Below are 13763 nucleotides of genomic sequence, written 5' to 3'. Positions count from 1 at the left end.
ATATTTGAAGTGCTTTCTGTGGTTTCGGAAATTGCAATTCCATCTTGTTTTATAACCACATGATTTCCACTTTTGAATAAAGGTGTGTGTTAAGAAAGGAAACATGCTGTATATGCAGTCTAATTCATCAAGAGATGAAGGGAGATAACATGGTCTTCTAAGATAGGACGCGCCAGACGAAAAACCCTTAAGGGGACACAGGTCCGCCGGGAAGCCTGACTTGGTTTTGTTCATAAGCTGCTCAAGACTTAGAGAGTCTATCTCGGGAAACCTTGAAATAGAAGCTTCCGAGGGAATTTGAGCTTCCTGTGACGGAAAAGGGCCCTTCAGGGCGCTGTTCTTAATCTCAGAAAGGATAATCTCCACCTTCTCAAGAAAAAAGCTTTGGAAACTATCAACATTTTTTGTTGTTTCCATCATTTCTGTTTTTTTACTCAACTCAGTTAAGATTTTAAACGTTTCCTTCTGAATGTTCTCGGCCTGATTTATACGGGTTTCATAAAATTCTGCTTTTGTTGCCATAATCAGTTTTTTATATAAATTAAGAGAGATTTTATATTGTTCCCGATCCATCCCGTCTTTTGTTCTCCTCCAAGTCCTTTCTAGAAGGCGGAGTTTCTTTTTGTGGTCCCTCAGGAGCGGGGTGAACCATGGAGCACCTTTTCCTACTCCTTTTGCTTTTTGTAGTCTCTCAGGTGCTATCTTGTCGATCGCCTGACTCAGATTCCGCGTTATGTCCTTATAGTCCTGTTCTAAATCCCCACTAGAAGGTAATGATTGGACACGATCAGGAAGACTACTGATCAAGGATTGTGAATCAACTTTTATCCACTGCCGGACTTTTTTCAGTTTTGGAGGTTTTTGGGACGGATAACCTACAATTGGGATCTCACAGTTCACCAAGTGATGGTCCAACCAGATACAGGGTACAATGTCCACAAGGTTTACCTTTGGGTCTGAAGTCCAAATAAGATCCAGGGTGTGCCCCTTAACATGTGTAGGGGCATCTACAAGCTTTCTAATACCAAGTGAGGACATAGTATTCTCCAGGTGTCGAGTTGGCGGATCTTTCTGGGCTTTATCCCAATGCATGTTAAAATCCCCAGTTACCACAATTTTTTGGTATCTTGTCCGTAAATCAGACATAATAAGAGTGTGTTTGTCTGAGTAGGTGCATCTGGGCATGTTTAACCCATATTGTGATGACCAGACAAGCCTCCATAGTGTTAGAGCCTTGACAAAGTCATACATTCACTTTCACTGTGAGGATCACAGCGCTTTTGGCTGTGTGTGTGTGGTATGTGTGTGTCAGTGGGTGCATGTGGGCATGTTTAATAGGCATTGTGGGAAAAGGCTGGAAAACTGTCCCCCTAATCAGTTATCTTCCACGCAGTCATCAAGTAAGACCGCACATTTTTCACAGCACACTTTCTATCACATTTAAAACATTCAGTAGACACATTATGGCTATATGCTGCCTGCTGCCCGCAGAGTCAAGTGAAACCTGGGAAAATTAACAACATTCATCCTTGGCAGCATTTGGAATGAAAATGTAAATACATCTCTAAATTAATAAATACCCCATTTGGATCAGATTGCCTCAGAGGCCGGAATGTATGTCTTCACGTTACCTGCTATTCATTTGAATTATGTGACATTTTGTGTTTGTGTGAGAGTCTGTTTCTTCACGAGTATCTGTTATTAAGAAGAATGGCTTGCGAAGGCAGGTAATGTTATGCGCGCTTGGATCCCCGGACATGGAGTTGCCTAGCAATGTTGAAAATTAAAGAAGAGAAGCCGAAAAGCAATAAAGATGTTATGATATAATGAGAAAAAACAACAATAAATTCCCTTTCAGAATGCATAGACGTACCGGAGATTATAAAATAATAAACCCACGCTTCTCTGTAAAAAAACAAGAGGACTTGAATCTTTAAAAGATTCTGCTGATTTTCAAACTCATGACGCCATCTTTCTACCTTTGTCTACTTGCCATGTCTCCTTCAGTCCAATGGTGTATTCATGCAAATCCTTCTACAAAACACCACTCATTTATGTCTATACTTGCAATCTAAAGGTAACTAAACAGAGATCTGTCATCTTTATATGTATGCTTCCCAGTATCAATGTGTGTTTCATTGTGCCTCAAAGATCATGTTAGGATTGGTGCAACGGTAAGTCGATAAATCCTATTAAACTCCTACATATGTATGAATGCCTGGAAATAACCATCCAGTTATTTTGATCTCAATATAAAATAATAGAGTTAAACATATTAAAAAATAACTTGATTTCCTCCTTGGTGAAAACGGCAAGCGCACTAAACCAAGGAGATGCGCTCGCACAGGGTAGCCATGTCTTGAAAATAGCGAAATGGTGACAATTAGAATGTTTGTAGATTGAAATAAAATGGTGACAGGTGGTTAGTTTATAAATATGCAATCTAGATGAATGAAGTCATGTTTATTCGAGTTCAGCGTTACACAATTATTAGGAAAACAATGGGAAACATCATTCATAATACAAATTACCAAACACTGTGGAAAAAAAGTGAGTGGCTAAAGCAAATGTTCAAGGGGAGCAAAATAAAGAAATGACCCAGGCTACCATCCATATTTACAATCAATGCATTACCTTGTAACTTTGTTCGTACTTGTTGAAATTTATTAAAACTAACTTTCCTAGTAGAAAGATGCCCCACTACGATCACTGTGAGAGGAGAGATTGTTATTTTCCCAGTGTTTAGCATTTACAGTCAAGACTATGATAACTGTATAAAATACGCATTTCTCTATAGGATGCGCACAAATTGGAGAAGGCTGTAAAATATATAGAAAATAGAGGAAATTAAACAAGATTCAAGGCAAATACAAAGCTGAAGTGATATGAAAGATATGTGATGCGCTTCACATAAATGTAAAAATTCTCTACCTATGGTATAACATCACAAAATGCAAGTTCAAGTTGTTAATACTGTGGATGTCTGAAATGCTGAAGCTCAGAGAAGCATCATTGTCTATTGTGGTAAAACTGTCTAGAAATAATTTGTTGTCTACACTCTAAATTTGATAACAGTACTATAGTGTTCTGTGTCATATTAATGATTGAGTTAGTAGAGGTAATAAAAATATAAAACCATTTCCTCTGATGGTGGTAAAAGGACATTGAGCTTAATGTAAAATTAGCTATACTATGAAACTACTTTAAAAAACTTGGGCAAAGAACAACAAGTCTAGCTGAGTTGCAAGAAAGATAATGTGAATACAAACAAAGGAGATTTTATAAACTTTTCTGTAAAGCAGCATGAAAAAGGTCCATGTGAGAAGTGTACCCAAATGAATGCTTGTATATACAGAGTACAACTAAAAAGTTTGTAACGTTGGAATTAAGTTCGACCCACTAATGCGTTTAACTTTGTTTAGCTACTGAAAACTAGGAACAATGATCCTTGGTGGTTTGGGACACACCTTTAACAATTATAAATGCACCACTATAAATACTGCACCACGGTAAGGCTGTTCCCTACCATAAATGTGTTAGAGTGCATTGGTACAGTTCAGAAAACTGTAATGTAAGATGGCCGCATTGAGATATTGATTGGTTGGCCACCACCATGTGGCCATGAGCATGTCCTTTGGAAGTATGAGGAGCACAAAGACCAAAAAGCTGACCTTAGGCTTCTACCAAAGCATTGTCCTTACTCTTTCACAACCTGTAAGGCCTTAATTCTGCACCCAGTTGCCTTTGCAGACTACTGCAGTAGTTGTGAGGAAATATATTAAATTTGCTCGAAAAACTAGGCCCAGGAGTAAGAAAAATGGGCAACTCAGTGAGTTAGAGATAGGCCAATAACCATGATCTAAGCAAGGCTTTGTTTACATAATAGGGACTGTTGGACTTGGCCCTTTTTTGCTAAAGTTCCTTTAATGTTTTGCTTTCCCACTAGACCTTTTTTCTGACATGGTGTTGCCAACTTAGATGATTTGGGCACTTTGCCACTGCTGATCAGTGTCAATGTGCAAGGGCTTCCTGTGTAAAGTGTAATGGTAATTGGTTGTCCATAATTGGCATATTTGTTTTACTAGTAAAGTCCATAGTAAGGTGCACTATATGTGCCAGGGCTGGTAATGCAAATGCTACTAGTGGGCCTGCAGCACTAATTGTGCCACCCACACTAGTAGACTTAAAGAGATAACTTAGGCCTGCCACTGCAGTGCCTGCAGGCAGTTTGTTAAACTGCCATGTTGTCCTGACAAGAGCACCCACTTGGCAGGCCTTACCCTTCCCTTTCTATGCACAACAGACACCCCTTGGTAAGTCCAAGATTCTATGTAGACAAACAAAGAGTAACTGTGGGTCTATATAATCTACTAGCTATTCTGTGTCTGACAAAAACCTCCTAACAACTTATAACTATGTGTAAAAGGGTGTGATCCAAGCCCACAAGGTACTTTCAAAATGTGAAAATACCCATCAGTTATCGTCCGGTACTGCCCTTGTCATCATCTGGGACTCCTAACACAGAGAAGAGTATATCTTGCAGCCACTTGTTGTTTTTGAAAGTGGATGCCCCAGTGTGTTGCGAGTATGTATCTACAAAAAAATCATTCTTTCTGGGTTTTTGATAAGCTGATTACATGTGATTTCGCTCTTGATAAAATATTAAACATGAAAGAATGGCTTTTCCCTCTTGTTCTTTCCTGTGAACTACATCTCTCTCCCTCTAAAGCCATTTTTCAAGAATGGTTGCAGATCAGCAGTTCAGGCCAAGATTTTAAATCCTCTTTTGTCAAATTGCAGATTGTGTAGGAGCTTGAGTTAATCTTCCTGCAATAGCACTTCTAAGTCAATCAGATAATATTTGCTCCCCCTCGACCTGTGTCCTCAAAGATTATCAGGATCCACAGGGCATATTGCAGAAACAAAGTGGGTCCCATTTTATTTTTTTTAAAAGCAAATACAATTGCACCACTTTTGCTGCTTATTAACTAGAAGAGGAAAAATGTATTTGAATCAAGGCAAAACATGGAACAAACATATTTCACATGATAGTTGCTTGTAATGTTATAAGAATAGTAAGAAATGTAGAAATAATTGTTATACTATTGAAAAATGAAAATACGACTAAGCTTGAGGAAAATTACTTCTTTCAATGATCATCACATACGTAGGAAAAGTACAAAACCAGAAGGTCATGTAATTTTCAAAAACGTTATTTGTAGATTTGTTTTTCTTTGTTAACATTTCTTTTAAACACAGGCAGAATAGTGCGTTATGAATATTTACGAGCTTGCTTTGATGCAAAACCTTTGCTGTAATATGGATTAAGGCAAGCTCTGTTTGCCCTATTCTACATAGCAGAATGAGCAAAATCAAGGCAAATTTATTTTCTCAGTTTTAATGGACTTTGCCAAAATGCTTATTCCATGACCCCGGGTCCTCTTGTTAAGACAACAGACTCACATCAGTCGGGTTTTTTACATTCAATATACAGGATGAAGTTTTTTACAGCAACAGTTCTGAGGGGAATGCTAGGTCAATGCAAAGTCATTGCGCTGGGAGGATCAATGCAGCAGAGGAAATGTGTTGGTTCCGCTGGATCCACAGACGGGCTGGCAGAGTATCTTCAGACTCACTTCCAAGGGTCTAGGACTGGGGTGGCATGACTTGGCAGGGAAGTCACAGTTGCAGAGTTCAGGTGCTGGTTATAACAGGCTAGCCCTTGGAGACACTCTGATCATTCTGGGTACAGGTGGAAGGTCCAGTCCTTCTCAGCAAGGCAAGAGGGCAGCAGACAACAGGTCAGCTGAGAGGGCAGCTGTTCTACAATGCAGTAGTCCAGCAGAGTAGCAGTCCTTTCAACAGCACAGCAGTTCTTCTTTCTGGCAGAGTATGCACAGGTCCAGAATTGTACTGAAGAGTTGGTGTCTAAGGTTTAATAGTTATACCTTACCCTCACTTGGAAGTGGGAGAAGCTTCTAGATGTTTGCCCTTTAAGTACACATGCTCCATGCCTTCCCTGCCCTGGCTTCAGACTAACTACAGGGGGTATGCAGCCCTTTGTGTGGAGACAGGATACAGCCTATTCAACTGTAAGTAGGGCTGTGTCCAGGTTTGCCTTCCCTTCCTGCCAGTGATGGCCCATCTATGCACACACAAGCTCTCTTTTGTGTGTAGCTATCTAGGAGGAATACACAAAGTCCAACAGTCAGCTGCGCCCCATCATGTGACCCAGAGACAGGCTACAGGCACTAAGTCGCTATGGCAGGAAAATGCTAACTTTCTAAAAGTGGTATTTTCTAAATTTTAATTTAAAATTCAACTTTACCATAAGAGAGGATTTTTATTACAATTCCAAAGACACCATGCATGAACCTGTGACTTGTTCCCATTTGGAAGTTACAGCTCATTAAATGCAATAAGGTAACTCCAATTACGCTCTATATTGCTCCAGTTTGAACTCAGCACATGCACATAAGAATGTTTCCAGTTACCACACCAATGTTATCACATGAGAGAGGTAGGCCTTGCCATAGTAAAACATGTATTTGTGAGTTCTTCACTACCAGGACATGTAAGGCTTGAAAGTTAATTTTCAACTTTTGTAATACTCCGCACCCTGCCCTTTGTGCTGTCCACTGCCGACACTAGGGGTGACTTATATGTTTTTAAACAAAGGTTTGGGAATTATGAAAGATTTATTTTTCTGGGCGGACATGACAGTTTAAAAATTGCACACACAGGCTACAATCGTAGGCCTGGGACTAGTTTAAAGAGATACTTAAGTGGATGGTACAATAAGTGTTGTAGGATCACACGTAGCATTACATTTACAGGCCCATGGTACATGTAGTAGCACTTTACTAGGGACTTATAAGTAACTTAAATATGCAAATTGGGAAAAAGCCAATTCTAGCATGTTTGAAGAAGTGAGCACATGGATTTTAGTACTGGTTAGCAGTGGTAAAGTTTGCAGAGTCCTAAGGCCAGCAAAAATGAGAACAGCTAAAATGAAAATGAAGGAAGAAGGCAAAACATTCAGAGGAAGATCACCCTAAGAATTACAGGTCTAACAAAATGGCCACTTCTAAACATCTCTAATGGTTGCACCCCCATAGATATGAAGCCCGGGGGACACGCCCCATATCTATTTGGGTCCAACCATTAGAGTTATTTTGGCACACTTTTCATCAGAGAGTGATACCTCGGAGCACCATACAACTAAAACAAACGACAAACAAACACGTAGTGCGCCCTTACTAAACTTTTTCACTTCTAAACATCTTCATTGTCAATTCTTTGTTTTTTTAGCACTATCACTGTTGGGTTTTGTGGGCTTCTGAGCTAAATAGGCTTGACTTGAACAAATAATTAATTGTTGAAAAGTAGAATTTGTAGCTCTTTTTGGAAGATTTGAGTTAAAGGCCTCCCTACTTCCCCTCCCCCTGCTTCAAGGGCTGGAGGAAATTCATTCATAAGTGCCAAAGATAGGAAAAGAGCAAACGCTTCACTATTCAGCATATATTCTCTGGAAGTTATAGGAGGGACTATTAGAAGAGCACAAAGTCCTTGTGGGAATTTAAGGGCTTGGGGCATGATGTGCAATTTTTTCTTGCTCAGAAAGTGGTCGAAAATTGCTTGTTGATGTTTTATAAAGGGAAAGCAATTTTGAAAACTGACCTACATACTAATAGATCAGTTCAAAAATTCCAAATCATAGTGGGTCATAATTTGACAGTACTCGTTAATGTATATGAAGCAGAACTCAAACTGCGACTCACTACAACTGCCTAGAGTCACAAGCATCGTGGCCTGCTGGGGTCCGCAGACCATCATGTCTGTGATTGTTTTTAAATGAAGCAATCTTTTTTTTTAATGCAGATGGTTTTCCTAGAAGTAAAATGTGATGGTTTTAAAAATGGAAATTTACCCCTTTTTGAGTAAGAGGTATTCCCTTGGACCACTGCCTACTCCCCAAAAAAGTTCTTGTCAACATTCTCAAAGGGGACCTCTTCCTGTTCGTGAATGGCTTACCATGCATTTGTAATTGTTAGTTTAATATTAAAGGTTTGAACCCATATTTTGGTTTCAAAACAATAATACATATCTTAAGGAATCTGTATTTGTAAGGGATGTCCATAACAAGCTCTTTCCACATTAGCAATTCAGAAATCCTTTTCTGAATCATTAATTGGGTTTAGTACATTACAAACGGTGTTTTAAAAGTTGTAAACCCTGCCATTTATGTGATCTGAGGGTTTGCTACTTTTAAAACAATTTGTACATCAGGGATATTAGGCCTTAATTAGTGTCTAGCAGATACAGGATATCCATCAAAAATGGTGGCTGTCTCCACAGACGTATTTTCAGTGCCTAGAGGCCCGATACACTTTAACCCCTTCGCTGCGGGGGTAATTCCCCCACTGTGCTGGGGGGAGGGGGCGCGCACAGCGCCCGTATGCTCATGCTGTGCTTGTTATGAGCTACGGCGCTCCTGTGCTCATGACAAGCTCAGCTCGTCACAGGTGCATTGGCTCCCGTGGAACGCTCAGCACAGCAGGGGAATTCTCCCTGCACCTGAGCGTTCCACGGCCCATGACGAGCTGAGCTCGTCATGAGCACCGGAGCAGCGTGCCTCATGACGAGCTCAGCTCGTCATGAGCATTCAAAAGGTTAGGTTAGATGGTAGGTTCACCGGATACTTTTTGGTGGATGTCGTGCATTCATTAGATCTTACATTAGGCACAAACACTCCACTGGAGAAAGAATATTGGATTTACCTTGAACTGTCAGTGAGCCAAGCCTATGGAGATCATGACCAATACAACCAAATTCTCTCAAATTAGGCACAATTTCAACTACCTTTTTTGATGAGTTGGAGGTCGTTGAGAGAGAATGCTAGAGACTGTGGGAATAGGGTGTTGCCATAATTCAGACTCACTCCTACCAAAGCACTAACACCAGAAAGATTGCCCTTGTGAGCTGGACTTTTTTGTGTGAAGGACTTGGAATTGCAAATACATTTCAAAATAATGTGAGAACTGCATTGATTTGGGGAAGCAAGGAAAATATCTGATCAAATATGAACTAAGTTACAAACAGGTTCAACAGCATTAGGCAAGCATATATATCTTAACAGGATGAGGAGGACCACAGTTTTCCATTGCCACACTTTAAGGACACTTGTTGTGCCTGTGTTGAGCTTTTCAAAACTCTGTGTCATCCACTCTTCAATTACCAACCCATTGCCTTGAGCATGAATGTGCTTGCACACCTGTTCCTCAGTTTTCTTACCTGTACCCTCATCCACGCTCTCATCGGACACATGCTCATCCTGATGGACCCACTCCCCGTTGCACTTGAAGAAGATCTGCGTGGCTGGCAAGGCGCGGCAGTGCAGGCTGATTGGGTTGCTTTTGATGATGTAGGCATCGTCGGGCTCCATCTGAAAGTGTGGAAGGGTCCCTGGTGCTGAAGGGAGAGAGTCTGGAAGGGATTCGCCATTTTCATTACCTATAGAGACCAAACAAACACAAAAAAAAATTCTCAGAAAAACTTTTTTTCATTTTGTAGGGTTTTCCTTAAGGTAACAATATCATTACATTGTGTCATGCAGGAGTAAAATGTTCAGTTGAGCAAACATTCTGATTTTACAATTTTACAAATAAGTCCTCTCTTTTTACCAAACTTGAAATGATGAAAGGCGGAGTAAAGTATAGCAGCAGGTTACCTGCTGTCAACACATAAATCTCTGCAGTGGTTTCATTGACATATGATATGCGAACTTGCTAGAGGTTAGGTTTTAATATTCAATTAATATTTTCTTACTTAAGTTACAACTGTCTGTAGGTAGCGCTGGACATAGGGTCTTATGGAAGATACAGGGAGTCGTAGGTTTAGTGTGGTAAGAAAGTAGTGTGAATAGCTAAGTTTTGGTGTGCTTCACGAGCTGACCTGGGGCCCTTTCACATGCGTTTTTCACTGGTACAAACAAGGTATAAGCAGCTACTCCGTGTTTGCAGTGTGTTAGGCAAACGATGCCAGCTTAAACCGCTGCTGGAAATAGCATCAACATCTGTCAGTATCACTACACTCCAATCACTCACTCTGTTCCTAAATCAATGAGAGCAGGCCTCTGGGAAATGGAACCAGGAACTATTTGCCTTGAGTAATTTATGGACAGTATAATTTCCTGCTCGAGTATTTAATCCCAATATATGATACCGAGTTCTGTTTGGAATGGGCCGAGCACTTCATTAAGCCCACAGATGTCAATTGTCAGCATCCTGTGAATGATCAAATGAGTCATCCCTGGGGGCCGAGGGGTTAAAAATCTGAACAAGGGAGGAGACTGGTGCGAGGACTTTCATTGGGAAGCGAGTGAGCTGAACAATGTCACCTATTTTCTTTCAAACACAAGTGACCTCATTTAATGTCAGCTAATTTTTCTCAAAGGAAAATGCATTTAATTGAAAGTGATGTATTGAAAAGTAATGTTATTGACTATCAAAATTAAAGAAATGTAAGTAATTTAAATTGAAATAATATGACAAAGGAAATAGCTCAGTTTCGTTTTAGGCTAAAGGAAATTATTTTTTATCGGAGAAGGGACATTGTTGTCCGTGTTCAGTGCAATGAATAACAGACTTTGGCGGTGTACGGATAGGATAAATTGGCAGTTGGAAAATCTCTTTTTTTAAACTGGCAAACACTTTTCCATATTAACATTGTGTCTGCAGACAGTTTGGCTGTCTGGCCAGACCTTAAAACTACTGAGGAGTCAGATAGGGGAACAAGGGTTAGACAATGTAATACAAAATTCAGGTTTCCAAAGCGTGGGCTGCATAACTGAGATGATGAATGGGACTGAAACCTAAACATGAGATGCGATGAATGTGTTTCCAACCCTCGGAAATGGTCTCTCCTGGAAGTTATTATGCGCTGTTTTCATCAATAACTCCGATGGGGGACGTTTCAGTCTTTGTGTACAGCCATGAAAGAAAAACCCAAACTTGAGCTGGAAGCAAACGCAACTTTCTCTATTAAAGGAGCATTCCACTGCCTGAACCCCTTCCTCAATGCTTGCTAGAAAGTTCAGTGGGTTTAAACAAATACGCTGTACAATCGGCAGTTTAATTGTTGGAAATCTTGAGAGGGTTATTTTGTCTTTTCATCTTTCCGAAGTCGATAAAAAGAGTATAAGTGAGCTGGGTAATTCTGTGTGGGCTACTTTGTAGAAAAGGACACCTATTGGTACTGCCCATGGAGAGGGCAGTGTTAGAGAGGATTCTTTACAAAATCTAACATGCACATATATACACTTCAAATACACCTTTTAACTGCTGCTGGGGGAGTCTTACTTCACCGAGCACTGTTTAATGGTAATCCTTTACCTTGAGAAGCATATTTTTGTTACAATTCGCAAGCCGGCAAGCACTCTAAAAATGAGGGAAACCGTTTTTTCCATTTTTTCCAATACTATATTTATTTATTTGTAGTTTTATGTAGCGCAAACTTGACCCGAAGGTATCAGAGCACTTTAAGTGACCACCAGTTGTATTACAGATGGACACAATAATGTTTTGTTAGGCACAGAGAGATTAACCTTTTCCATGCGGTGGGCGTGTGCGGAGGCCGTCCAAACTGCGCATGCTTAATTTTTTTCCACACCGAGGCGGAATGTCCGTCGCGGCGAAGCGGTTATGTGATTCAATAAAAATCACAGGATGTTGAGCGTCCCTGCCGAGACTCGAACCCGATTCCCCAGCTTCGAGGTCCACAGCCTCTAGACTGAGGATACCGCTTGCCTGGTGGTGAATATCTACACTAAACTGATTTATGGAGCTTTGTAGGCTATTATTCTCACTTGCTTGTACTCTCCCACACACACATGCATGCTACACACACACACACATAAACACACACACTCCGACTCACACATGCACACACACACACAGAATCCAACCTATATACATGTGTGCACATGCCAATGCACTTTCACACACAGGAGTACATACATTCTTCTCCGAACACAATATACTTCCATTTGTACGCTTATCAAACACACACACACACACGCAGCACACACATTAGAAAACTGATGCAGCTTCCAAGCAATTTGTATTATCAGGATGCCTTAAACTGTGGGCTAAGGATTGAATTTGCAAGATCTATTGTTGATTGTGCAAGTTAAAGAGAGAGAGTAGAAAGCGGATAATTGTAATTTTTTTTATCAGGCCACTCAGACATATTGGAAGTCTTTTAGTAAAAGTCGATAATGGAAAATCTCATCTGATAACAGCTCTGCTTTTGCTTCTTTGAAGATGCAGTTTCAGAAGAAAGGATCATAAGGACTGTTTTCTATAGTGCATACAAAAATACAGCCCTTGGTGTCTAGGCCGAACCTCTATCTGGCAAAGAAATATTATGTCTCGTTGGGGAAACTTTTATGAGATTGATCCAAAAATTATCGGATGCGTTAAATACCTCAAACTTCATTAAATTTCAGGAGGACAAACATGTCCAAATTTAGCAGGGGAAATGCATACAGTATTTTCCATATTGTGCAAAATGTTGGTGGGTTAAACACCAAAATCCGCCCTCTGTTCCCCACCAACTCATCGGTGTTATTTATTGCACCCCTTGTCAGGTAGGATAAACAGCACCTGAACTCGTAATTAGGTCCATTGTGTCCAGATTATCAGCTACCACAATATTGTGACAGTAAGTATCTGCAGTTATGCATAGATTTTCTATTCTGGATTCCACCTTGAAGGTACATAAATTGTCAAATTACCTAGCACTCTGCGGTGTTAGTACTTACAGAGTTTGGTAAGTACCTCACAAATTCTTGACCTATTTGAAATCGGGGTCAATTTCCCCCTACCACCTAATTTGTCAATGGTGACTATTTCACTCATCCACCTAAAGCACGATGAAATAGAATCAGACTGACATAAAGTCACAGGGTATTAGAAGTAGAGAGTGGTCAGTGATAGCCATTTTTACAGTGCCTGAAGAAGGTGTTTTTTATGTTTGAACACCACCATTGTTTCATCCAATAGCATTGGCAATTGTAATTCTATATAATAAGTACAACATGTATGGTTTGGATGCTTGTGCGGGAAAAACTCAGTGGATCAATGCGTTTTCCGAAGAGAAATATTTATATAATCAGCTCCAATCCTTAGACATCCTTTCGCGCTGAAAATAAGGTTATCTTATCAGAAGTAAAAAGTTAGTTTCATTGTAGTCAATATCTAGACACTGCAGAGGTCAGAGAGCGCATCACAGAAGCATGCTTATTAACCCCTTCGCTGCAGGGGTTATTTTCCCGCTGTGCTGGGGGGGAGGGGGGCGCGCACGGCGCCCGCATGCTCATGACGAGCTGAGCTCATCATGAGGCACGGCGCTCCTGTGCTCATGACGAGCTCAGCTCGTCATGACCACACCCGTTCACGTGGAACGCTCAGCACAGCAGGGGAATTATCCCCGCATGCGAGCATTCCACGGCTCATGGCGAGCTGAGCTTGTCATGAGCACCGGAGCGCCGTGGCTCATGACGAGCTCAGCTCGTCATGAGCATGGAAGGAGTTAATGGAAATGTAGGCAGTTTGCACGGAATGTGTGGCACTGATTTTAGAGTAATGGACGGAGATCATACTAAAATTCCTTCTCAACAAATATCATCAAAGGTAATATGGGCCTGAATCCAAAATATCTTCAGTACTTTATAGATCTGCATCGAAGGCCCTAACCTTGAT

The 13763-nt window shown here is 40.6% G+C and overlaps 1 protein-coding gene across 2 annotated transcripts in view; it reads right to left on the bottom strand.

The window, feature by feature from the left end:
• UNC5D (unc-5 netrin receptor D) overlaps nucleotides 1-9507 on the bottom strand; it is a 703309-nt gene extending 693802 nt beyond the window's left edge. For both annotated transcript variants that reach the window (XM_086943775.1, XM_086943776.1), the window contains exon 1: nucleotides 9295-9507. In XM_086943775.1, the coding sequence (XP_086799901.1) occupies nucleotides 9295-9445 (151 nt within the window). In that variant the 5' untranslated portion in view covers nucleotides 9446-9507. The remainder of the gene's footprint in view (nucleotides 1-9294) is intronic.
• Nucleotides 9508-13763: the final 4256 nt, after the last annotated feature.

Source organism: Lissotriton vulgaris, chromosome 11 (assembly GCF_964263255.1).
Source record: "Lissotriton vulgaris chromosome 11, aLisVul1.2, whole genome shotgun sequence".
In the NCBI taxonomy this organism is placed as follows: Eukaryota; Metazoa; Chordata; class Amphibia; order Caudata; family Salamandridae; genus Lissotriton; species Lissotriton vulgaris.
The sequence above is the reverse complement of the archived record's forward strand: the minus strand, read 5'-3'. Positions and strand labels throughout refer to the sequence as shown.